The sequence below is a fragment of the Rissa tridactyla genome, chromosome 24, assembly GCF_028500815.1.
Source record: "Rissa tridactyla isolate bRisTri1 chromosome 24, bRisTri1.patW.cur.20221130, whole genome shotgun sequence".
In the NCBI taxonomy this organism is placed as follows: domain Eukaryota; kingdom Metazoa; phylum Chordata; class Aves; order Charadriiformes; family Laridae; genus Rissa; species Rissa tridactyla.
In genome coordinates this window covers 1919589-1945473 of record NC_071489.1, presented here as the reverse complement: position 1 = coordinate 1945473, position 25885 = coordinate 1919589, and the positions used below count along the sequence as shown (strand labels likewise).

Here is a 25885-nt window from a genome sequence, read left to right as displayed (position 1 = left end):
CCCCCTCTCTCCCGGCGCTGTCTGGCGGAAATCCTGCGCCCCGCGACGCTTTTCATGTTTTTCCACGTTTTTTACGGCTCCTCAGGAAGCCCCGACCCCGGCCGTGGCCGCTGTCGCGGAGCTCCGGGCGGGCCGGCAGTGCCCCCTGCGGGCGGGCCGGGGCGGCGCCCAAAAGAGGGAAAATCGGGAAAAACCCGACGGAAAAATGTGGAAACACCAGCGGGGCCTGGGCTTGCTGGTGGGAGAAAAAAGCATTTCGGGTTCTTTCATTTTAAAAAAAGCAAAATGAACCCAAACCCGTAGAAATTTATACCCCCCCCCGCGTTCCGGCCGTGCGGGGCAGCCCTCTCTCGCCGCCAGGGGGCGCCCGCTCCCCCCCGCGCGCGGCGCTGCGGCCGCCGGGCCCCACCCCCCCCCCCCCCCCGCGAAGGGAATGGGCCGTCCCGGCGCCGCCCGTGCCCCGGAAGCGCTCGGGGTGCCCCGGAAGAGGCTGCGGGCGGCGGAGGGAGGGGGCCGGGCGCTGGCGGCGGCAGCCGGAGGCGGAGCCGGGGTGTCCTGACCGCTGGCGCTGGCGCGGCCGCCGCCGGGCAGCGGGGAGCGCGGGGCGGATCGCGGGCCCGCCGGCCTGGGCGCGGGCGGCAGGATGCTGCTGTTCGTGGAGGTGAGGGGCGGCGCGGCGGCGCGGGGCCGGGCCATGTGGCGGGAGGCCGCGCACGCCGCTCCGCGCCGGGGGGAGGGGAGGGGGCTGACACAGCAAATCCGGGCCCGCCGGGCGGGGGGGGGGGGGCTCGGCGCTCTGGAAGGTTCCGCTGGTGCCGGGGCCGCGGCGTGGGGCGGGGGGAGGCCCCGCGGTGACCTTCCGGGGGAGCCGCGGCGCCGCGGCCTGCCCTGAAGGTGACGGGCGGCCCGGGCCGCCGCGCCGGCCCCGCTCAGCGGCGGGCGGGACCCGCGGGGCCTGCGGCGGCCCGGGCGGGCGGCGGGGAGCCCAGCGGGGCCGGTGGCGGCGGGCCCGGCCCGGAGCCCCGCGGAGCGGCCGCCTGTAACTGCGGGGCTGTCCGCCGGCGCTTTCGGCTGGGCCCGGCGCGGCGTTATCGTTAAGCACGTTAATTAAACACTCGGGTTGATTGGGGTCGGGGGGGAGCTCGGCCGGCGGGGCGACTCTGCTGTTCCGGAGCGCGGCGGGCTGGGGCCGGGGCGGTGGGGGCGAGGAGCCCGGCGGGGAGCGCGGACGGCCCGGCCCGGCCCGTCCCCGGCGTGGAGGTCACCGGGGAGGGCGCGGGAGGGGGCGGGCGGGCCGGTGAGTCCCTCCCGGCCGGAGGCTCTGCCGGCAGGAGAGTAAGTTTTGTCCAGAGAGCGTATAAAGCCAAGAGCTGCTGCGTTAATTAAGAAATAAGAGAGGGCAGCCAGTCCCCGCAGCCGGTGGGGAATCCGGGGGGGGTGGGTTTCTTACAGGTGAACACCTATATATATTGTGCAGTTAAGAACCTCTAAGAAAAAGCTTTGGGAAACGCTTTTGCTTTCTTAGGCTAATTGCCTTAGATCTTAACTGAATGTTACTTGGCTTGCACGGGGAGGAGAAAAACCATGTCGTGAACACAGAACGTCAGGTCTTAAGAACTCGATTTTACAGTATTTAGCCTGCAGAGGAACTGTCTGAGCTAATGGGAGCTGCGAGCAGCCACCCTCACCCCAGCGAGTGGCGGAGAGGAGCTGAGCCTGGCAGGCGGAGGGGCTCCCAGAGCAGGGTGCGAGGCAGGTTCTGGAATCGCAGCCGTGGCCCAGAGCGGAGGTTGGGGATGGGGATGGGGCTGTTCCGCGGGAGCTGGAGCGCGCTGGGAGCCTGCGGGGCCGGGCGGCAGCGGCTGGGCGTTCGGTGAATCCTCTCAGAGCACAGACCTGACTGACTTTGGTAGCTTTGTTTGATCTCTTCCTTTCTCTTCCGCTGATAGTGTTGCAAGTTAGTTTCTGTGATCTTCATTCAGGAAGCCTCAATAATGTTTAATTTTGAGCTCCTGAGGACAATCCGGATTTTCTGAAGGTGCCTTTTCAGTGGCAGGACAGAGAACTTGGGCTCTTGACCAGGCGTTCTGAAACGCTGTGGCTGGATGCTTGAAAGCAGACAGCAGCTTTATCTCACATCTTTGGGGTTTCCTGAAAAACAAGGCACAGAGCTGGATTGTTAGAAGCCCTGAAGCTTTCGGGAGGATTTCCTTTAGCTGGCAGCATTACATTTTAGACTCAACTGAAGCGTGCACGTGGTGATTCTGAATTGATTCCTTCACAGTGTGCATGGCGGAATTCTGTTTGCCTTTAATATCTTTTAGCTCAAAAATCTTGCTGCAATGAGGGAGCAGTGTGAGGCTCGTGCTATTTTTCATGCATTAATGTTTGGTGTAGCTCTCGTCTGTCACTTGCAGCCAGGAGCAGCATGTTGTTAACAATTGATAATTAAGGTGCATCGGGAATATTATTAAATGGATTGTGAAAAATGTAATTGGTGATGGCTTGCTGTGCCTGCTTTGGGTTTTGGTCGGTCGAGTAGCTGTTCCTAATTCGATATATTAGAAAATTATTGGGAAAATCGAGATCTGTGCATTTCAGGTGGGTGAAACCCTGCCCTAATTGTTGCCAGCGATGTTCCTAGCTCGAAAACCAGGACTGCGTGAAGCACTGAGTGTTGCTGGCTCTCTTTTCTAGCAGGTGAGGCTTCCTGCTTCCCTCTAGGTGGCAAAGCCCCCGATTGTCCCTGTTCACACAGGAACGATGGACACCGTTGACGCGGGGAGGCGGGTGGTACCACCTTCATATGCAGGACTGTGCGTTTGCTTCACCGAGGGAGACAGGAGGCAGCCCGGGTTCTGGGGTGCTCGTGCTGGCTGATGAAAAAAACGTGCTGCATTCAGTGGAAGTGACTCTCTTGTGACCATTAAAGTTAATGTGTGTTGTGAGAATTACCTGGGACGTTGAGAGCTCTGAACTGTTGTTACGTGATATCCTGCAGTCCCTTCCAGAGGAGTTCTGCATCTTGCTTTTGGTTTGACACCGGCTTTCTCTCTCTTCTCGGTTTGCTTCCCAGCCTGGATGAGCTTTGAGAAGGTGACAGGTAACTACAGTGGCACGTGCCCGAGTCCACCCAGCTGCGCGTTTCCCTGCCTGTCACGTCCCCAGCCAGCACAAGGCTTCTCTCTGCCGACCTCCCGTAGGTTTGCTGACCTTCGGCTTTTTCCCCTCTGCTTACATTTCCACTTCTGGAAAAGGTTTTAGATTCTCGCCTCACAAGTTTCATTAAATTCCCTTCTAGATTTTTCACTTAGCTTCCCTTTCACGCAGTCTGCTCTGGGAAATCTGTCACAAGCTCAGTGTTAAGATTTTAGTTGCAGGGTAATTTGAATTAATATTAAAATAGAATGCTTAAAAAAAACTCTCCGAGTACTTTAATTTTTGTTGGCTTAATTGAATCTGTTAAATGAATTTTAGATGTTTACAATGAGGAGAATATTCTTTGCTATCCTTTTAAAATGAGACAGATGCTTCAGTAGTCAGTTCTGAGGAATTGCTTGAGGAGAATCTTTGATCCGCATTCACCGAAAGCAACGTAAACTGGAGGGAAGCTGTGCCGAGGAGGACAGCTTTGTCAGCGCGTGGATACCAGCGAGTGTTCCTAACCTTTGTAACTCTGTAAAGCTTTAACCTCGTCATGAAAGTTCCCGATAGCAGCTGGGAGGGTTGTCCTGCAGCCAATCAAATGGGCTCGCTATTTGTTAGCCTCAGTTAAATAAGCAAGAATTGATATTTTGGCTTTCTCTTCAGAAGAGCCGCTTGCCAGAACGGAGTGGCGCAGCTCCTGGAGCTCGGCAGACTGTATGTTCTAAAACCTTATGTAAATTAGGGACTTTTTCTCCTCTCGAGTCCATGGTGTCTTGCTGTTAAGATGCGTGAGTGACATCGGGGCTGGGTCTCGCAGAATTGCATTACACGGCATTAAGTGTTTTTAGAACAAAGGGGAAGCAGCCCACGCTCGGTTTCAGGTGTGTATTTCAGCCCATGCATTAATAGGTCTGTTCATACTTCATCAGCCTGAATCTGTTTAGTTTCTTAGCACTTTTCACTGGGGCTTGTGATTTCTGAACTTCCGCGTCACCACGTGTGTCTTTGGGTATTTGCTAAAATGGGTAACATCATCTGTCTTTCTCAGAGTTGCTTTTTGCTTCTGATCATCTCCAGAAGTGCAGTAACCTCCCTAAAGTGTTCCAGTTTCACTTTATCATACTTAACTCCTTCAGATTACTTTCAGCTTGAGCTGAATGCTGACCTCAAAGACGTGAGGTAGTGAGGCAGTGTTTATTTTTATGAAATAATGAATCATCTCCTGGACGCGTCTTGTCTTTTTTGCTTTGATGAAAAGTAAATTCCAGGAAATGGGATCAGCTGGTGTTGAGCTCTTGAGCAGGCGCCCGTGCGGGCAGGTAACGCCGTGTTGGACGCCGCGTCGCAGGAGTGACCAGCAGCTGGGCAGAGTTGAGTTTTGAACTTGCTGAACCGCATTGACAGCGAGAGTATGTGGGTGCTACAGGTCACCAGGTTTTTCTTCTAAGGTTGTTTTGTTGAACAACTGCTCTGAAAACTGAGAAGGGAAACGTACATGTGTCCTTTCACACTGAACTATTTCTAGTTCTTCTTTCTGTTTCCAGCGGTATTCTTCTGCTAAGGTTAACGAAAGGGGGAAAAATCCACTGCTGTGTGGATTAAATCAGTTGCGCGGGGGGGATTTTGAATCCCAAAGAGCGCCTTGCAAAAATTGTGATCTTTGTTTTGCCTTTTCTCATGATTGTCTTGAACCTCCACGGTGTTTGGAGCCTTTTTGTTAGTGAATTTGGGCTTGTCCTTGCAGCAAATAGCTTTGGAACTAGGTGTGACCTTGGCAGAGGAATTATCTCTAAAGCTATTGCAACTGCTTCCTTATCCTTTTGCTTTATGTTTGAGGCCTGGTAGTAAGCCACTCCTTAATTTCAGAATCCAGTGGACTGGCCTCTGAAATATCAAACTTCCTTATTTGCGAGATGTGAGCTAGGATTAACGGCTTTTGCCTTTTAAATTCAAGCAAATGGCGTGGGTGAGGTGGGCTGTCGTTCAGCGTCTGAGGGAATCTGTTTGGAGGAATCTGAGTTAGTTGCTTGTAGGGTGTCAGGAGTTCTTGGGAAGAGAATTTTTGCAAAAGCGTAGTTTTCTCATCTGTGTGGAAGGAGTTGGTTTTATCCTGGTAGAGCAAAAACCATTACGATGCTTATCCGCTGTGCTGCTGCCGGGTTATTGGACGCCTTTCCCAAATGCCTTTGAGCTTCTGAGCAGCTCTCGGAAAGGGACCCCGGAGGGCACCACCTCTTGCCGTAGGAATAAGTGTTTTATCTCTGTCGGGAATCCAGCAGTTTCTCTTGTCTGTCTCATTATTTACCCTCTTACCCTAATTACGGTCCTTGTTGTCCAGTCTCAGAGGGAGATGATCCAGTTCTCCCCTCCCAGCAGGCTGTGATGGTGTGCGTGTGTTTATCTCAGCACTTCAAAACATTTAATCTCCTTGGTTACAGGTTTAAGGAAATCGGTAGCGTACATTGATGTGTATAAGATGTAGGTAAACACGCGGGGAAATGGGGTAGTACTCGGGTAAGTTCTTGAGGAATCCTGGCATGCCATAGGCGATGCTTGGTTAGCGTAGATGTCACTAATTCAGTAAATCATTAGTTTCTTCTCCTTAAAATCTGTTTTTTTTACCTTCCTTTCTAGGAAGGGGTCTGGAGGAGGGAAAATTTCCCTTTCTGATGAAAGGGGACTGGAGCATTATGACAGTCGAGTCTTTAAAAGCTTATGAGTTACCAGAGTCCTTGACGGCTAGCCGCTTCCTCTGCTGATGTTGTCGGATGTCAATAAAGAGAGGTTGAAGGCAACACTTCTAATGGAGGTAGAAATGAAATACTTGGAAAATACCAAGGATTTTCCTATTTTGATTAATGAAAAATCACATAGGTGCTTAATAGCTGGTTAGACACTTGCGATGTGGAACTCTAGAGAAAAATCACTAAATTCACCTGTATTATCTGGCTTGACTTCTAAAGCATCTTTGGGTTATTTTTCCTAACGTAAATGTTCTGGTCTCTTCAGCAGGTAACATCGAAAGGTGCTGGCTTGAACCCTAATGCAAAAGTGTGGCAAGAAGTACCCCAGGGGAGTGGTGAGGCTGTGCCGCCAACAAATGGCGCAGAGCACTCGTGGCAAGAAACAGCGGCTGCACAAGGGACTCACACGGAGGGTGAGATGTCGCAGGCCCGTGTTTAAACGCTAGCCGGGGTGTTTAAACACTAGCCGGGGTGCATCCCTGGCTGGGTAGCACTGAGGCTTCTCTGGAACAGAGCTCAGCAGTTGAGGAGAAACCTCTTGCTCTTGTCCTTGAGGTTGTTAGTGCCGATGTCGCAACAAGTGTGGAATGACTGTGAGAAAGCAGTAGAGTTTACAGAGACGACAGGTCCGAGCTTTGGTTTGGGGATTCCGCACTAGGACAGAACGCTTCAGCAGGTGACAGGATCCAAGGGGCCCGGTGATGACTGTAACGCGCTAAGAGGGAAACAAGATGCTAAATGTGTAGAAATGGGTTCATGACTCGTCTTGTTCACCGTTGCTGCACTTTAGCATACACTTGACCCTGTGAACAGGAAGATAAGATCTGAGGGCCACCTACAATCCTGGTCTATCGCTGAGACACTGCTGAGAACTGTTAGACAGTTGCGTTTGTACTGGACTAGAAACTGCAAAGCACCTGTGGTTACCTCCTTTCAGCTTAGTCTGTGTTCCCTTTCGGTCTCTGTTTTCCATCCTTCCCGCATGGTCAGTCCTGTCGTCTAGAGCTAAATATTCAAAGAGTTTAACTCTTCTGATTTGGCTTCAAAGTTGATAGGAAGCCAGTTGTATGGCTGAGGTTACTCAAAATACAGCAGAGGCCTCTTAAGCAGGAAGCAGGAGAATCCCTGGAAAAAAGTTCAGGGAGAAAGACGGGAGGATTCGGTTTGTGCGGCCCTGTGCCCTGGTTTGAGGTCCTGTGAAAAGTTTCTGGTAAGTCAGCAGAAGTGGAGAGACAGTACTGAGTTTGTGCATTGGCTGAGAGAAACTCGTTTGTCTCTTCATTACGACATGAAGCAATCATGGCAGCGTTAGCGCTGCTGGAAAATTAAAGGCAATTTTTCCATATGCGTTGTTCTTGCTTTTAAGCAATTTCTAATGTAAGTAGCTGAAGAGTATCTTTTCTCAAAGTATGTTTTTTAGTGGATTCGTCATTAGTGTGAAAAAGATCTAGCGGAGCATTTGAGTTTTTTGGAACAATCTCCTTTGCCTGACTCTCGGATTAAACTGAAATTGCGCTTGTGTCTGTCTGAAGCAGCTGGCGAAGGCTGGGGGCAGGTGTCCGTGGCTGAACGAGATTGGCCAATTTCAGTGTCATTCCGCTGTGTTTTGTAACAATCACTAGATGCTCCTGAGTCACTTATATAAATAAGAATCCCATAATGCATTGAAGAAGTGATGTAAGCTATTTTAGTGCTTTGGTTTTAGGAACTTTGTTTAAATATTTTAAATTTCAAGGTGGAAAGCCTGTTTTTTACATCCTCTGCTGCTTTTGGGGATCTTAAAATGTCACGGTCCTATTATTTACTTATTCCTGGGACCCTAGTGCAAACTAAGATCTTTTTGAAATTGGAGAGGTAGAAGGTGCAGTCAAATGCAAAGTAGACTAAGCGTAGGCTCTTTCAGTTACAGCATTCTTCAGTATTTGTTTCCGTGTTGCTAGACAAAATTTTGGAAACAGAAATATTCTGAAGCTTATTTTCTGTTGATGATGTGTTCCTCTGCCAGGTAACCTAGAGATTTCAGAGGAGAGCTGCAAGCAGTATGAAGTGATGTATTCCCCGTCCTGTGAAGCCACAAGCAATGGCACAGGAGTTGATGAAGCATCTGCAAATGGAATTGTCCTCGCGACTGAAGATCTTGGATACCAAATCTATGAAGTGTCTGGTGAGTATTCCCAAGTTAGAATAACACTGTGGGTATCTGTAATCCACTGAAGTCTGCTGCAGTTACGGTGTGACCTGTAAATCCTGAGCAGGAACTTTGGAATGTTCCGTTCGATGGGTGTTGAAGGAGATCCAAGCCAGCCGTAGCACTCGGCCAAGTGGGTGAAAGCTGTGGGATCTCGTTTTGAGAACGTGTAGTAGGGTGGTCTGGAAGCACGTCCTTAACCTCTTCCTCTTGGTCTTACCCAGAAGGATTCATTCTCTTATTGTACAACGAAACGTCTTCTTACATTGTATTCTTACCGGGAAACTCAGATCTGATGGTGAATGTGATAACTTATAGGTGAAGGCGGCTCCACTGTGTCCACAGAAGACATCAGAGAATGTTTGAAAAAACAACTTGAATTCTGCTTCTCGCGGTACAGTACAGTTCATTCAACTTTGTATAAACCCTTTATTAAAATTGTTGACAATTTTTTCCCTTTTTTGGCTTGATATGTCTTATCATCTCCATAAAAATGTTAACTGGGAGTGAGAGAGTTGGTTGCGATAGGAAACAAGATTTGCCGAAATGCCGTAGAAACCCTGTGGTACCTGTCAGCTGTTTGTCCTGTCTGTGCATCCCTGGCCTTTGAGGAGAGCTGAGTGTCGCTTACGCGCTTCACAGTTGTAAGCTGTTGAGATATAAATTATTACATATATTATGCTGTGTATTACCAGAAGAGGTATCTTTGGCAAGATCCTTTTTGCAGGCTAAGATGCGGAGCGCTGTAACTTTCGTTAAGTTTTTTATTTTAATTATCTTACTCTGCGTTGTTCTGATCTGCTAGGAGTTTTTCCAGGAGAGAAAATCTGAGTACGTTTTGGCTGGAGTTAGCTGTGAATGGGATGGGTGAAAACTTAAGCCTGCAGTTATCCTGCTGTTTTGGGGCTTCTGTAAATAAAGGTCAAGATTTTCTTATAAAATAGTGAATTTATGTCGTTTTAGTGAGAATCTTTCGAAGGATCTTTACTTGATGTCTCAAATGGATAGTGATCAGTTTGTTCCAATATGGACAATTGCCAACATGGAAGGTATTAAGAAGCTGACGACTGATATGGACCTTATCCTTGAAGTTTTGAGATGTAAGTCTGGGCGTTGGGTGTCTGTATTAGTAGGACAAAGAATCCTTTCTTGCTCTAGAGGAACGTATTAGTCTCTTAGATGGTTATGGCGTATTGTTCTGGTAAATGGTGACAGGACCCTCATTCTCCAGAGATGTTTGAGTAAGTGGCTGTTCCAGGCTCCTGAATTCCAGTTACGCTTTATGATAAACTGCCTTAAGTCTGCCCCAGTAAGAGTCCGCTCTAAGATACCGTTAGCAGTGAAAGTCTTATTCTGGGAGTTAACCTGCTCTTCTGATTCAGTGCAAAAGTTTACTAGAAATGATAAAACTAGAAAAAGCATATTAGAAAAAGTGAGCTAGAATTCTTCCGACGTCCTGTCCTGTGCTGATTCTGCACGTGGCTTCGTGTGGAAACAGTTGTAAGTGAACTTTTAAAGTCTTTATTCTGACTAGATTTCCCTACTCTTACTTGAAGCTCTCATATTAGAGCTCTGCCTAGGAACGTTTTTATATGCCCTCACTTGGATTTGAGCTGCCGGTGAATTGAGTTTGGGCCTGAGTGGTTTTAGATACCTGAGCTGTAGATGGAGGCAACGTCAGACAAACGCCTAAAACGTGCTGAAGATCTAACGGAATATCTGATAGAACAGTCCTTCGCCCCCACTTCCAGAAATCTGCTTTCTTAGGCAGTCCATCGCGGTTCTTTGGGACAGGTTGGGTATTGCAGTCGGGTACTGCTGAGGTGTTCTGCAGTGCACAGTGTCCGATATTAAGCCAACTTTTACATTTAAATTTTAGCTTCTCCTATGGTACAAGTGGATGAGAGAGGGGAGAAAGTAAGACCAAACCACAAGCGATGTATTATCATTCTCCGTGAGATCCCTGAAACCACACCTATAGAGGTAAATAAATAGAAAAGAAAGCAAGCAAGCAAAGCCTGTTGATGCTTTTGGAAGGTGTCTTCAACAGTGATTCAAACAGCAACAGGAAGAGTTGCTTAAAAGGTCAACTGGTATTTAATTTGATTAAACACAGGTATTTTTCTTGTAAACCACCTAAGTAATTTTTTCTGCTTTTATGTGTCGTAAAAAAGCCAAAGCAAAAACTTGTTGTTGGTGTCCCTTCCCGTTATTTACTAATATGTTAAAATGCTTTTAAGTAAGCTTATTTTTTCCAGCAGAAGTTGAGCTAGCTTTCTGGAAGGAAGTTTGAACTGGTCTCTTCAGATCCAAAAATAAAATCAGTCCAGGGCATAGCTTGGAATTCAGGCTGAATTTTTGTCACAGCAGTAACTTTACTTGAAGTCAGACGGTTGTTTTGGCAGCAAGAAATGTTACTAAACATTTCTCATTCATTGTGACCCAGCGTGAGCTGAGCTCATTATGTTCAGAGAAGGGAGGATAATAAAATTCCTACTGATATTTGGCTAACAGAATGATTTAGTTCTTTGTTTTTTAAAGTTGTAACACAGGCTGTTTGTCTACTAGCGTTTTTAATTAGTTCTCGTAATGCAAACGCTGAGCAGCTGCTTTGCCTTCTCTTTAAAATCTGATTATTGCAAAGCTGTCAGGTTGCCTCAATTTAGGAATATTTCTTGGAGTCGTTCTTGTCTAGATGACTCGTCTGATCTAAAGCCCTGTATTTGGGGAGCTCGGGAGGCTGGGCTGGTGTTCTTGGGCTCAGACCAGGGAGAGGATGATTTCTGTCTGGCAGAGCTGCCAAGGGAATTAAAGAACATCCCTGATCAAGGGGAGATTGCAGCTGAGGAGCTGGAGTGTAAACTTCTGTTGGTTTAGCGTTTAATTTAGCGCTTGGAGCTAGGTGCACTTAACTGCCTGACTTCTCCTTTCCCCTAGGAGGTTAAGGCCCTCTTTAAAAATGAAAACTGCCCCAAAGTGATAAGCTGTGAGTTCGCTCACAACAACAACTGGTACGTTACATTCCAGTCGGATACGGATGCGCAGCAGGTAAGGCTGCCCTAACTGTTCGTGACACCTCGGTTTTGTTATCAGTGCTTCCCCTGCTCACGAGAATTGCACGCATGCTTCCTGCAGCTAAAAGAAATGTTTATTTACTGATCCCCCCTTTGTTATTTTAAGAGGTTATTGACAAATTCTAGTTAATAGAGAAAAAAGTTGGGAGATTGTAGGGTTATAATTCCCTTGTCTGCCTCTTGCCTCAGTACTCTCTGGCCATGACTGATATCTCGTATCCTGAATTTGAAGTGTTAATGAATTTAGCTGGGCTAAGAGGGAAGTGCATTGCTACAACTTCATGTTAAATCGTGTAATATCCTTTGAGAAGTACAATTTTATCAAGATACTTTAATGTTAATCTGTTTTGCGTCTGCAGGCATTTAAATACTTAAGGGAAGAAGTGAAAACCTTTCAGGGCAAGCCAGTAATGGTAAGGCTGCTTTATATGAGGCTTCTGTTTGGCTTGAATTATATATTGTTTGTGTTTGAATGATAACACGCATTTATGGGGGGAACTAAGGAATTATCAGGGGGATGGTTCATAACACTTGCTCTGGAGGCTGCTCGCTTGAACGAGGTCAGAGGTGGCTTTGAAAAATGACAGTTCAGTGGCTGCTGGTCGTTCCCGGCGCTGCTTCCCAGGAGGTGTGAAACACATTCCTATTTCGTCTTTCCTTCTTGACTCTCTCCAGAATCTGGGTCTGCAGAGCTCAGGAGAGGGGCTCTGGCCACCACGAGTCTCTAGCTTGGGTGAGCTGCTCTGCAGATGAGGCTGAAGCGAGCTGTTCGTGGTGTGAGAGGAGCTGTCAGAATTGGAGTCTGGACGGTTACTGCTGTAGAAAGCAGTGTTTGTCTTAAAATCGCGTCGATATCCATGCATCGCTACAGGCTTGGGGCAGTGTGGCTGGAGAGCTGGCTGGCAGAAAAGGCCCTGGGGGTTCTAATTGACAAGCGGCTGAACATGAGCCAGCAGTGTGCCCAGGTGGCCAAGAGGGCCAACGGCATCCTGGCTTGTATTAGAACTAGTGTGACCAGCAGAAGGAGGGAGGTGATTGTCCCCCTGTGCTCAGCACTGGTGAGGCCACACCTGGAGTATTGTGTCCAGTTCTGGGCACCTCAATACGAGAGAGATCTCGAGGTGCTGGAGCGAGCGCAGAGGAGGGCACCGAAGCTGGTGAAGGGCCTGGAGAATAAATCTGATGAGGAGCGACTGAAGGAGCTGGGACTGTTTAGTTGGAGGAAGAGGAGGCTGAGGGGAGACCTCATCGCTCTCTACAACTACTTGAAAGGACACTGTAGAGAGGTTGGGGCTGGTCTCTTCTCACAGGTCATTAGCGAGAACAAGAGGGAATGGCTTCAAGCTGCAACAGGGGAGGTTTAGGCTGGACATTAGGAAAAAATTCTTCCCAGAAAGAGTGGTCAGAGACTGGAATAGGCTGCCCAGGGAGGTGGTGGAGTCACCGTCCCCGGATGTGTTTAAGACTCGTTTAGATGTGGTGTTAAGGGATAGAGTGTAAGGGAGAACTTTGTAGAGTGGAGATGATGGTTGGACTCGATGATCCCAAGGGTCTTTTCCAACCTAAATGATTCTATGATTCAACTTGACAGATTCTCTACCTGAAGCAGCACGTGTCCCCTTCCCTTCAACGTGCTGTAAGGATGTAATCTGTATTGATTTTTATCAGAGTTTTTATTTGTAAGCAGTAATCAACCTACTTCCTCTTCACATCCCTTCTGTTATCATTTCAGTAGGCAAGAAAGATTTCATGTTCTGCTTCTCCTTATCTCCCAACTAATGCGTGTGATGTGATTTCATATCTTGCAGGCAAGGATAAAAGCCATCAACACATTTTTTGCTAAGAATGGTTACCGGGTAGTGGATTCCAGTGTCTATACTCAGCCGGTTCAAACACAAGCACAGTTTGCCTCACCACTCTTTATGCAGCCTGTATATAGTCCTCAGCAGTACTCTATTTACAGCATCGTGCCTCAGACGTGGTCTCCAAATCCTGCACCTTACTTTGAAACACCGCTGGTAAGTGACAGCTGATGAAAGGGAGGGGAGTTAGCCCAAAACATCAGTAATAATTATTACTGTTAACTGATAATGATTGGTTAACAAATCAAAGGGTTAGTGGGCTTTTCAGCTGCAGAATGCACAGCTTTTTCTAGTCAGATCCCTCGGTTTGATGATACTTGATGTTATGTCGTGGACCTGATAAAGCAAGACAAGAGAGGCTGGGTGTCTCGCCACTGGCTGCCATTTATTTCAAGAAATTTTGGTGTGAAATGCCATTATCCAGCAGCTAATGTTACTGGGAGAGCTTTGCAGCTCTTGGAGGACCAGGAGGACTCTGATGCTGAGCAGATGTGCAGACTATTAACCTGCTGGGGTTTTCTCTGTACGTTTCTGTACTGTACGTTTACAACACAGTAGATCCAGTAGCCCAGCGTAAAAGTACAAAGAGATGAGATTAATAATTGCCGAAGCTGATTTCATAAAACTGCAAACGTTTGTCTTTGTAGTTCAGCCATTGAGACTGTTCTGTCTGTTGCAGGCCCCCTTTCCTAACGGTGGGTTTGTGAATGGCTTTAATACACCAGGATCATATAAAACAAATGCTGCTTCTTTGAGTATAGGTCGCCCATTCCATAGAAACCGGTAAGTGCCTCTGTCAGTTGTTTGCTCTCTGGGAATTTACAGTCCTGAGATCCTGACGTGTTCCTTGCACTTGTAAAATGCGGTTCCTTCTCATGGGACTAGGTTACTTATTTTGTATATCAAATATGTATGAAGTTTTTCAACTTGATTTATAAAATGAAATGAAAATCAGGGTGGCAGTTTAGGATCCTAAAATAATGGACATATGTGCTGGAGGGAGTAAAGGTAGCTCCTGTAAAAGCCTCAGAGGAATTTCTGCAGACAAATAAATAACTTCCTCTTAAGGTAATACTTCTAATTATGTTTGTTGTATGCAGATTATAAACTCCTGCAGCACAAATGTGAGCTTTTCCTGTTACGTGATTAGTCTTGCAGAGAGTCGTTCAGTTTCTGCAGCTGAGAGTTGCATGCCCTGGCTGCCGTATGCTGAAACTGCTTGATGCCGAGTCTGTTACTGTAATTTATTTGCTTTATCCCCATCTTTCCTCATAAGTGTAAGGACTCAGCTATAAACACTGGGGAGGAGGAAACAGCTTTGTGTTTGCTGGAAGAGCGCTCTGTACATACAATGGAGTAGTAATCTGTTTATGGAGGTGGAAATTGTTTTACTTGCAAGCTCTTTCACTGCGTTCAGCGTGCGGGCTGGTAGCCTGGGAGTTGCTTTTTATACTCTTTGAGAAATCGGCTGACAGCTGCCGGCACCGGGAGTGGTTTTGCGACGCAGTTAAGGTTTGTGGCTGTTGGCAGAAGGTGAGCTTCAGGATTTGGTCTGCGGTGACTCAGCAGAGTCTTAGGCAGGCTGTGGGGCTGGGAGTAGGACTCTGCTTAGGAGGTGGCGCAGCTGGCTCAGTGACAGCTGCTCAGCTCCCAGCTAAGACCTTTTGATAAAGGTTGGGGTTTTTTTCCTTAAATTGTGCCCAGGCCTGAAGTCTGTAAAACTCTAAAGTATATGTACAAGAGAATTGCACGTACCCAAATATTAACATCTTGAAATGCCCACATGTTCACTGCTGCCTCATAGATCACGTCCTGAAGCTTTTAAAACTGTTCTGGTTATGTGAAGTAAAACTCCAGTCGTCGTGAAGTTACAGCTTTAGGGTCAAGCGTGCACAGGTTCTGCTGGTCTGTCTTGGTTGTCTTATCTTTCCTGCCAATCGTGCTCGGGCGTTGTGCCAGTGCAAAGCTCCACTTTTGCGGTAATAAATCTTTATATTCTGGCAACAGACATTGGTTATGCTTCAGCAGGATTCCTTTGCGAACAGGAGGCTGCTAAGGTAACAGCGAGGCGCAGCCTCGGAGGTTTGGCCCAGTGATGATCAAGTATCGCGCTAAGAGAGAACAGGTCCAACAGTCGTCGTCTGGGCAGCCTGCGCTTCATGCTTTTCCTTCTCTCTGCTCTCTCACATCGTCTCTCCTTCTCTCTCTGCTTTTTTTTCTTCCTTATCTTTCCTTGTCTGTTCTGCTTTGCTCTTCTGCCCAGACAAGATTGTGGCCTTCTCAATGACGGGTAAGATTATGAGATCTGAGGGCTGAATAATGACTTGAGAATCTTCCATTTTAAGAACGAATTGAACAAAATGGAAGAATTTATTTAGCTTACCTCCTCCTCCCCGTGGTCTTTGCTGATGGAAAACTTAACCTTATCGGGTCCTTAAAACTGGTTCTTAATGCTTCGTGAAGCTGTGAAGTATGAATTAATCTTTGTTCAGCGTATCTTCCCTTGAACTGCAGAAGAGTTCCTTCTGAGAGGTTCATCCAGCTGCTGCTTTTGGGCTTCTGTCCTGGCTGATTAAACCTGATTTGTTTTGTCATACTGGCAGTTAACAGTTAAGTATTGGATTTTTCTCTGGAGCAAAACATTTGTTTAAGCCGTCATATTTATTTTGCCCTGATTTGTTGCGACATCCCTGTGGGAAAGGATGATTGAGTCTTTGTAACAGAGAATCCTCAGTGCTAATATTGGTTAAATGGATATTTTTCTATCCAGCCATCTAAAAGGTAACTTAAAATATCTTTGATAAAGCAGATTAATTTGATCACGTAAAACTGGGCTGTTAAAAGGTGGGTTTTGTTCTGCTTTCTGGTTGCATGTGAAATGCTGCTAAACTTCCAGCTGTTACCTGCAGGGCTGTGGAGAAGTCCGTCAGGTAGCGGTGGAGCTGATTTTTAAAATACCACAGGACAACGGCTGAGCAGAGGGAGGAGGAATTTGCTGCTGCTACAGCCACTTCGCTTACTGCTGCTCTGATTGAGTGCTAACAAATGATAATTTGTCATTCATTGACTTCTCCTATTTTGCTTTCTTCTCCTCCCAAATTAAATTCTCTGGCCGAGTGGGAGGGAGCAAGTTTATTGGGGGAAGCTGGAAGGAAACTACATCTCTGTTAGGCAGTCTAGGGTCTGTGGTATCCACAGCATGCCTTTCTGTATTCGTTTAGCTTAGAGAACCCAAAAGCTGTGTGATTTATGGTCTGTTGAAAGAAAGGACCCTTTTTCAGGCTGCTCCTTGATTATTCTGTAAGAGATGGTGTAGTCGAAGTTAACTTCTTCTCCTGGACAAGAATCATACTTTGGCAATGGGAGAATTTCTCCTGATTGCGTGGAATGTTAACATGAGATTGTTTAAAAACAATAAGCATGTGAAATCCTCCTTCTGTCCTTAAATTGAGAGATGTGCAGGGTTGACCAGAGGAGAAAGATATAGTTTAAAGTCCTTGTCTCACTTGCTGAAACTGGTTGGTGCTGTGTGGAAAAGGCAGCGAGGTGCAGAAGTGAAAAATAGTCTAAGGCACCTGGATGCTGCTCCAGAAAACTTCACGTTATGGTAGGTCAGAGTTTTTCTGGGTAATTCTGCGTTTAAGACCCCAAGCCTTAACTTGCAGAAACACTGAGCGTGCACGGCTGCATCTGTGTTCAAAGGAAATACAGCTTTAATGCTGAATAATCAGTAACTGGGTGAATTGTCTGGGTTATTGTAAACTGCGGAGTCAGTGCTGGGGGTGCTTGAAAACAGGAAGAGGGAGATCCTGGCATTTCAGGCCACTAACGGAAGGTGGGCGCTCTGCTGCCCTGGCCTCATCTGCCCCTTTCTCTTCAGCCTGTTCAGTCGCCATTTACTCCTGGCTTCTTCTTTCAGTTCAGTTTTTTTGCTTGCGGCCAGATCAGTTTGTTCCTCAGGCTCAGCTTAGTTCTGCTGATCACTTTCCAGTACCCCGAGCCGGTGCCGCAGGCCCAGACGAATGAAGAAACCCCTCTTTGGGGTCTCCTGGCTCTTCTACCGCCCCTAGGTTTGGGTTCGTTTGGTTTTTTTGTTGGTTGGGTTGGGGTTTGGGTTGTTGTTTTTTTCCCCTTTGGTATCTGTTGGGCAGTGATCTCGATGTTTTCTTCAAGTGGAAAGGAGAGGAGGTTGCAAGAAAACTGTAACAAAAGGAAGAACAATTTCTTTGTTCTTGACAAGTGTATGCAGGAAACAACTTCTCTGGTGGAGTTCCAGTACTTACTGACCTCCTCCTTTCTTGTCAGCTACAAACTAACTGTAGTTGGTGGTAGTTTTGTGTCTTGTTCTTTAAACTCTGGTTACACGGCGGCTGCTCTGTCTCCTGCAGCGTGAAGCCACACTTCCGATCGTCTGCCAGCGCGGAACACGCTGGGGAGGGTCCAGCTGCCGTCAGTCCCATGCCGATGGGGGACGCACCAGTGAACAGAACCAACTCAAGGAATTTTGTTATGGAGCGACATAACAGTACGTTACCTGGGCACCAAGAGCAAGGTTACTCCCAGAAGGATTCTCCCACCGCACAGATGGAGCAGAATGGCGATTATGGCATTGGCAGGGGCAGGTAAAGGACTGTGTGTGCTGCTTTTGGCTATAACACAACAACGCGGTCGGGTCGTGGTGTTGGTGGCTCAAATGGCTCGCACGAGCCAAGGATCATCAGCCATTGGCACAATACGTATTTCTGCAAGGACTGATCTGGAGAAAACTGACATTAAAATAAACCAGGTGTGATAAATACTTAACTGGGAGCATGAATGCTTCCTGCTCAACTGTACAGCTGTTAGTTATTCTCTCAAATACGTTGCAGTAAGACAGTGAGGTGTCTTTATTTCAAAATAACTGCCCTGATTTGTCCACAGAATTAAATCAGTTGCTGAAGTAAAGCTAGTATTTGTATTGTTGTAAATAATAAGCAAATACTTGGTTGGGGAATTTGATGCTCCTAAACATTGTAAGATCAACTGTTTTTATCTTTTGTCTGTTAATTCAGCATTTAGACACTTAAAAATAAGTGACCAAGACAGATATGTGAGAAATCAGATTAATGTTTATTACTATAAAATTATAGGATACTATTCTAGAATATTATAGTCTAATTGTCACTGTGCTTATTCAGATACAATGCTCTAAGGTACCTCCTTCATGGGGAGAGAAAAGAGAAATTTTTGTTTCCTGTATTGGCTATGTTCCAAGCGTGTAAGAGCTTTGACCCCTCCTGAAGATGGAGAACATCCCAGAACCGTATCTCGAGAAACATCAGTGGGCTGCTGTAAATCGCCTGCCACAGGCTCCCCTTTGTGCAGATGAGTGCGCACTTCAGCTACATGAATGCACTGACTGACTTTTTTTTTTACCTTTAAAGGAGGAACGTTTTTAGAGGTCGGAGGAGACGAGAAGATGACCGGGTTTCAGTAAGTTCCACTTCCCTTATTGCGGGGAGTTGCACAAAGTGCAACGGGTTGGCTTTGCGTTTATTGAAGGAACAGCAATAATGTCCTTAAATTCTTAGATTACAGTGTGGGGATTCAGTGTTTCTAGGAAATGCCCTGACACTTGCTCAGTGCTTTTAGTGCTAGGTGTTACGGCTCCATTAACGGGCATTTTCCTTCTCTAGAGACCTCAGCCTTCATCAGAAACAAAGACTCAGACACCAAAGTTTGACTTGCTAGCATCAAATTTCCCACCTTTGCCTGGCAGCACAGCAAAAATACCGGGAGAGCCTGTGCTGGAGAGCAGGATGGCCGATATCGTTAAAGGAGTCTGCAAAGAAAAGGTACCCGCTCTCGTCTCTGGCACGCGTACAGCAGCACGCACGTGCTGTGTCTCCCTTCAGCCCTGCCCAAAGAACCAGTTTCTGTTGGAGCTGCACATGAGAATGCTTTAAGCCCAAACATCGTACTCTGTGAATACAATAGTGTATTTTCTGTCTTTCTATTCTTGGATTTCCTTGGCTTTTTGCAGGTATTTAGCTGAAGTTTCTGTAATTACACTATTGTAAGCTCACTACTGCTTTGGAATAAAGCAGGCAAATGAGGAGTGTTGGCTGTTGAAGTAGTTTGTGTGTAGTGTAGGAAAGGGCTGGTTCCGGATGAGTCTGTTAATTGAGCTGATGAGACTACGCATAGATAATCTGCGTGATAGAGCTGTACTTCTCGTTTTATCTACTATTTGTTTTGCCCATATAAACAGCGATTGCTTTAGAGATATTGCTCCAAAAGAAGTAGAATTCCTATAATCAGGACTTGAGCAGCCTTTGGAAATATCCCACTTTTCAGTTGTCTGGAACTGGCATATTGAGGAGTAATTTAAGCACATCTGCGACCCTTCCATATTTTGCAATTAATGCTTTCTGTACAGGAGAGCAAAGATTTGCTGCCCAGCTCTCCGGCTCCTGCTCAGGAAGAACAGACGCACAGCACTGTCCAACAGCCTGTGACGAGTGTGAGTTCACCAAGTCAGACTGAAGCTGTGGTGTTAAGGTATGCACATTACTTGAATCAAGAATACTAAAATTTGCATGTTCTAGCAAAGACTCGAGCTGGCAAGGTGGCCGGCAAGGTGGCAATAATGGTGTTTCTTCTCCGTGGTGGGCAGTGTCTCTTGAGGCCACTAGATGGAAATTACAAATCGCGGTGGTAATGGCTGTAGCGTCCTGTTCTGCAAAAAACGCAGTCGTGACTTCAAATAAAGAAAACACTTTCTCAGACATTAATTTCTGTGTGAGTAGGTTTTAACGTTAAGTTGTTGATTTAACAGCACAGTTCAGCCCGACAGCAAACCAGAAGAAGTGTCTGCTCAGAAAGACGTTACAAGCCACGTTTCCCCACCGGTGTCCGTCTCTCCTGTCAGTGCTGCAAAGCCACCAAGGACAAATACCACTTCCCCTTCCACTAGTGCGAGCGCGGCTCCTGCTTCGGCGCTGCAGGTAAGGCCCTGCGGGGAGCAGGTGGGGAGCACGGGGGGCTTTCTCTCGGACGTGCTGCTGTAGCACCGGGACCTTCTCTTGTGCAGTTTGCCACAGCAGTGGTGTCATCGCTCACTGCGTGTGTTCTCGCTGTTGTGCCGGGGATAGTCTGGAAGAGCACAGCGTGGTTGTTCTGGTACGTAAACCTTGCTCTTCTCCCTTGGTCCCCAAGGAGCCACGAAAGCTAAGTTACGCTGAAGTTTGCCAGAAGCCCCCAAAGGAGCCTCCTCCAGTTCCTGTTCAGCCTCTTAGGGAACATCGCGCCAATGTTCCCCCTGCCAAAAATGAAGAAAACGGCACACCTGAGAAGGCTCCGGAGAAGGCTCATGACAAGGTTGAAGGTCGAATGAAGGATTATTCTGGGTTCCGAGGCAACGGGCCTCCCAGGGGAGCTGCTGGGAAAATCAGGGAACAGAGGCGCCAGTTTGGACGCAGATCATCGCCTCAGGGAGCACCTCGACGTATCGGCAAGGAGCAGTACGTGCCACCCCGGTCACCAAAGTAACGCTTGTCCAGCCAATTCTCTATTTAATTTGAGCTGTGGACTAATAAGCAGCAAAGGAGACTGAGAAAGAAGTATTCATGAAGGGGAATACTGAACTGGAGCGTGGCTTGTGTGGAGAAGTTGTGGAGGGTCCCAAAATTCATCTCTAAAAGTGATTTCACAAATGCTGGAGGATTCCAATCAATATAAATATAGAGATTATAATTTTTGTATTTTTGTTTTTAATTTGCAGAGGGTTTCCTGCTTGAAATCAGTTTTGGGGTTGTGAAACTAGCATTTTGACAAAGTGAAAGAATATGAATTGACAAATTAACCTGTCCCTCAGCGTAGGAGGAAAAGGATAAGAGAATATTATTTTTGAAAAATGAGCATTTCTGTAAAATTAGAACTTTTTTTAACCTATTTAACATTTGGCTTGTCGGATGATGTGTCTGCCGTTGATGGCCTTGCATTGCAGAGCACGTCTGCAGCTGAGGTGCTTGGTCGGCGCGTGAGTGGAGTGAGTGCAGCCAGATACTGTTGTCATGACTTAAGTCACTGATGAGAAAAACTGAATGTACTACTGTAGTAAACTTTGTGTTTCCAGCTTGAAGTATAGTCTCTTGACCTTACTAATAACTCATTCAGCAAGCTTTGTAAGCTAGAATTTTTACAGGATACTGGTTTGTAGATCAGAGCACGTGGACAGCAAAAATTGTCTTCTAGATGCAATTGGAAGGAGGCAGAAGGGAGCATGTCAGAATTTCTAATTTGCCCTTTTTCCTCGCCTCCTTTTGAGGGCAACTTCTTAGGTTTGGTTTGGTTTTTTTCTTGCTTGTTACTTTCTCTAATCTCTTTATTACAGACTTTTGTGCATTTATCTTGGTATGTTTTCCTGAGGCAGGCTCAGTATAGGATTGATGGATGGCTACGCAGTATGGGATGTTAGCTTCACGAGTAAAGAGCCTGGAATTCCAGTTGCAGATGTGGAATTCTGCCTTGCAGGTGGAACGCTGGGCACGGAGTACTGCGTGCCCCACCAGGGTTCAACAGATGTCTCTCTGAATGGCTAGCAAATTGGAGACGTGGCTGGGTTTTCTGTATACTGACCTATTTTTGTGTTCTGGAGTAGGGTATTGGATGCTGTATGTTAGAAATCAGGGTTTATATCTACTGGGAACTCACTGTTTACAGCTGATGTAGTAGCAACTGACTTTTTTTAACTGTTTAAAGTGGAACTAAAGGTAAAGAGTTAAAACCCCTCAAGTTCAGAGAAGCTACTTGAAAGGTAGCATCTTGCCTAGCTGTATGCTGACTAAATTTGCAACACTATTGTGTAGTAAGTGGTTAAGTTTAGAGGTGATTACCGTAATGATGAAATAGGAAAATTCAGTGCATTAATCTGCCAAAATCAGCATGCCAGGGTTCAAGGTTCTGTGTAAAGTGTTAGGGAAAAGTAGCTTCCAGCAGTAAGAATCACACCTTGGTTTTTTTGTTTTGTTTATTTTTTTTTTTTTTAGTGAATAGCAAGTGTACAAATTTAAAGTCGTAAGTTGTGAACACTGGAAAACTCAATTGTGATATATACCGTAAACATCTTAGTAATATATGCTAGTGTTGCCATTAGAATGAATGTAAGTGGCAGTTAAAATAACTGTGAAAACTTTCATCTTCTGATTTCTTAGCCAGATAACCCTTGGCGACTTCGTACTCGGTAGGCATTCTCTATCAACTGCTCTGAGAACACTCATATCTATTTTTATAAATATATATATAAAGCCAGAGTTGTCATTTCTCTAACTTATTATTCAGCTTGGCAATTGCTTTGATTTGATTCATAACACAATATAATGTATTTATGCAGTTAACTGTTCATTTCTACGCATGTTATATATATACATATATATATATATCTCTCTAAAAAAAAAAAAAAAAAAACCAAAATCATTCACTTTTAAACTACCTGTACTGGGTTTGGGAGGTTTTTTTTAATTTAGTAAAAAAAATCGTTGATCATGTCTACAGTTTAGGGATGCTTACAGAACCCTTATCCATTTATTTCGATAATGCTACGTTTGTTGGAATGATAGAGAAGTGTTTTAAAAGTGTTAAAGTTCTGAAATGCAATGAATTCAAAGTTAATTTTTAATCATTTTAAAAGCTATAAACAATTCCTGCAGTCAAACTGGAAAAAAACAAACCTGTATGATAGTCGCAGATATTTAGGATAGATGTGCGCTGTCATTGCGAATGGAGTAAGCGTTGGGGTGACAGTAGCTGCCGTCAGGCGTCTGCTGCTCGGAGGAAGAGTGATTTGGGGAGAGGCTCGTGAGGATGTTGGTCTCTGGCCTCCGTGGTGAATGCGGTGCGCGAATTCTGATCCATGCAGGCATCTGCTTTCAGTGCAGTGCATAGAATAACCGTGTAGTGATGAAAGTACCTGAATCTTTAACAGTTGTGAAATGTAACTTCTTCATTTATTAGATGTGGAAAGAAAAATAACTGCAGTTCAATCTTCTGTGTAAGGTGATTGGAAAAACTTGACCGTGGAAAGGATGCTTTGTATGTCCTGGGTGTGCGTTTTCCAGCAGCAGATTATGGCTCTTGTACAGTGTATGCAAATAAGTCTGTAAACCTGTTGGCTTTTTCCAGCATATTCAAACTTTTACCAGATTAGGGCGCTCATAATTATTTATTTAATACCTGTGTGCAAGGATTTAACATTAGCATTTCCCTTCTACCCCCTCCCCAACTGCCATTTATAACTGTGGGCTTTGGTTGTTTTTCTTTTTTTCCTTTCTAATCTTTTTGGGGGGGGGAAATAACCAAGTAAATATAAAGGCTGTGAAAACCATAGTTTTGTGTGCAAGTTCTCCTGCAGCACTTGTATTGCATGGCAAACGTATAACTTCGACGGGCTAGCTGCTACATTCTCATCCCCGTAATGGACTCGGGTGAGCATCGTGTCTCTGCCCGCCAAGTTTGCCTGCTGGGGCAGAGCGGGGCAATCGGGGACGCAGCGATCGTTTGGGAGCCAGACTGATGCTGGTACAGCTCATTGATTCTGTTTGAGCTCTGCCGTTTTATCAGCAGAGGTGAAACTGTCCCCTGTTCTACAGCAATGGTCAGTGTGCACTAGAAGTGACAAACAACAGTTCTCTGTGGTTCCTTCTTGGTAGCTCACCGTGTGGTGTACACACGAATTTCCCTGCTCTGCTGATATTAAATACCAGACGGTGCAAATCCCATGTAACTTTCAGTTTTATGAACTGTGACTTGTTTTCAGAATTGTTCAGTTTTGTTAGCTACAGAAGTGTACTTCCCCAGTTAAGTTCTTTTCCAAATTATTGTGCATGGAAAAGATTGGGCCACTCTCTTGTACTTCTGCTGGGGAGTGAAAAGAGAAGTAATTCTTTGCATGTGATAGTAAAATTAAAAGTGCAAAAAGTTTTTTTCTTTTGCTTTGTAAAATTAAGTTAGTTTTATAGAATCTTACATTCCTGCTACCTTTGTTTTTTTTTAAAAGAAGTTAGCCTGGCACAGTATGATGGTGCAGTTTTAGCAGTAGGTTTAAAAAAAAAAAAAGTTTAAAAAAAAAAAAAAAGTAACCCACTGTATTAACCAGAAGAGAAAGATGATACTGTGGCAGATCAGTAGCAAATAAGTGACTTAATCGATGCTTTACTGTAGTTAAATAGCTATGGCCTTACTACTTTGTCAATATCAGCTTAATTGTCTTGAAATGTCCGCTATTTTTACTGTTACCCAAGTGAATGTTCACCTGGGGTAAAATATCTGGTATGTACAGATGATATTTTAAATTTGTAAAATGCGCCATTGTATTACAGACGATGCAACAGAAATGCACTTCGGGGGGAAATTGCTTCTGATAAGTTTTTTTGTAAATCCTTGATTACTACAGATATGCAATAGAATTTTTGTTTCTAATTTTGATATTTCCTTCTGAAACATAAGATTGTTGCCATTAATCTGAATGATTTATCATGCTCTTCTTTGTGTGTATATATTACATATAGTCTGAGCTTCCTTTAGGATGGTACATAATTTTGGTTTGTTGTAGTATTTTAGTTGGCTCTTCTCTTAAGTGCCTTTAGCGTAGGCACTTCAAGAGGTTAATTGAGTCTGTTTTTAATGTACAGTTGGGAGGACTTGAAATGGAGTTAAAGCAACTTATTTCTGAAAAAATCCATCTGCAAACTAACCTGTAACAACTTTAAAATTTTATATTTAAGAACCAGAGGTTTATTTTTGTGGAGCTTCAGTTATGGATACAGTTTCCAAAAATGCAACTTCAAATGTAAACAGACTGTGCATAAATGGGTTTTGTTCTAATTTTTATAGAATACAAAATATTCAGATAATATATTGAGCTCAAGTTACTACAGACATCTTGTTCCTCCCGGATGAATCCAGCTTCCCCTTGGCATTTATGATCTCTCTTCAAAGTGGTAGGGCTTCAGTGAAAGGAGAAAAAAGCAACCTATCTGGCTTCTATACTCTGTCTGTTCTGGTATATTCCTGTTGTCAAAACTGTCCAAAACAAAATTTGTGTAAAGTAGGTTCATGCTTTAAATGTTAAAATGATAATACATGTATTTGTATTTGTTTTTGACATTGCCAAGGTGCTATGGGAAATTGAAATAACAGTTAGAAAAATAAAGCTGATTTAAAAGAAAAAAAAAAAAGAAAAAAAAAACCACAAAAAAACCCCCAAGCTCTTAATTGCATGTGTTGCTGTTGAACTGGCTCTCTTCTTTTCCTTTAGATACCTCGCATTGTCCTTATCCAGGGACACTTTAGTGCGTATTCATTTACTACAGTGACCCTGATCTTTGGGCTTTTGCCCTGGTTTTGCCCTGGTAATGCATGGAGTGGGGTAGCGCTGGGGGTGGCTGCGAGGGCAGGGAGACCAACAGTGACGCTGGGAGCTGTTGCAGGCACTTACCTGGCCCTTGAGGTGAACTCTCCTTACACGGGACAGGAGGAAAACACTTTCGTGGGGTTTTGTAGGCTGTTTTCAGCTGCGTCTTCAAGGGCTCTGGTGGAGGTGGGGGGCTTCACCCCTGAAGAGAGGGGTGGCCGCCCCGCGCTCCCCTGAGGGGAGGGCGGCCTGCCCTGAGGGGATGCGGAGAGCGGCGGCCGCCCCTGAGGGGATGCGGGGGAATCGCGGTCCCGCCGAGGGGTCTCGGTGCCGCCCGCTCCTTCAGGCCGGGGCCGGCGGGGCTGCGGCGCGGGGCCGGGCCGCCGGGGGGCGCGCGGCGGCGCTGAGAGGCGCCCCGCCCCGCCCCGTCACGTGACGGCGGCGCTGGGGCTCAGCATGGCGGAGGTGGCGGCCGCTCC

The 25885-nt window shown here is 45.9% G+C and overlaps 1 protein-coding gene across 4 annotated transcripts; it reads left to right on the top strand.

The window, feature by feature from the left end:
• The first annotated feature begins 514 nt into the window (after positions 1-514).
• LARP4 (La ribonucleoprotein 4) lies at positions 515-25181 on the top strand. Of its 4 annotated transcripts, XM_054183113.1 has the most exons (17): positions 3470-4028; positions 5782-5956; positions 6157-6304; positions 7897-8055; positions 8398-8473; positions 9043-9179; positions 9959-10062; positions 11017-11127; positions 11513-11566; positions 12962-13171; positions 13695-13798; positions 17404-17637; positions 18439-18487; positions 18691-18849; positions 19434-19555; positions 19833-20001; positions 20213-25181. In XM_054183113.1, exons 2-17 carry the CDS (start codon positions 5906-5908, stop codon positions 20543-20545), a joined length of 2220 nt encoding a protein of 739 aa, XP_054039088.1. In that variant the 5' UTR covers positions 3470-4028; positions 5782-5905; the 3' UTR covers positions 20546-25181. The 4 variants fall into 4 exon arrangements, with proteins under 4 accessions (XP_054039089.1, XP_054039090.1, XP_054039091.1 ...); XM_054183114.1 differs by lacking the exons at positions 3470-4028; positions 5782-5956 and adding an exon at positions 515-661; XM_054183116.1 differs by lacking the exons at positions 3470-4028; positions 5782-5956 and adding an exon at positions 518-661 and having other exon boundaries at positions 6160-6304.
• Positions 25182-25885: the final 704 nt, after the last annotated feature.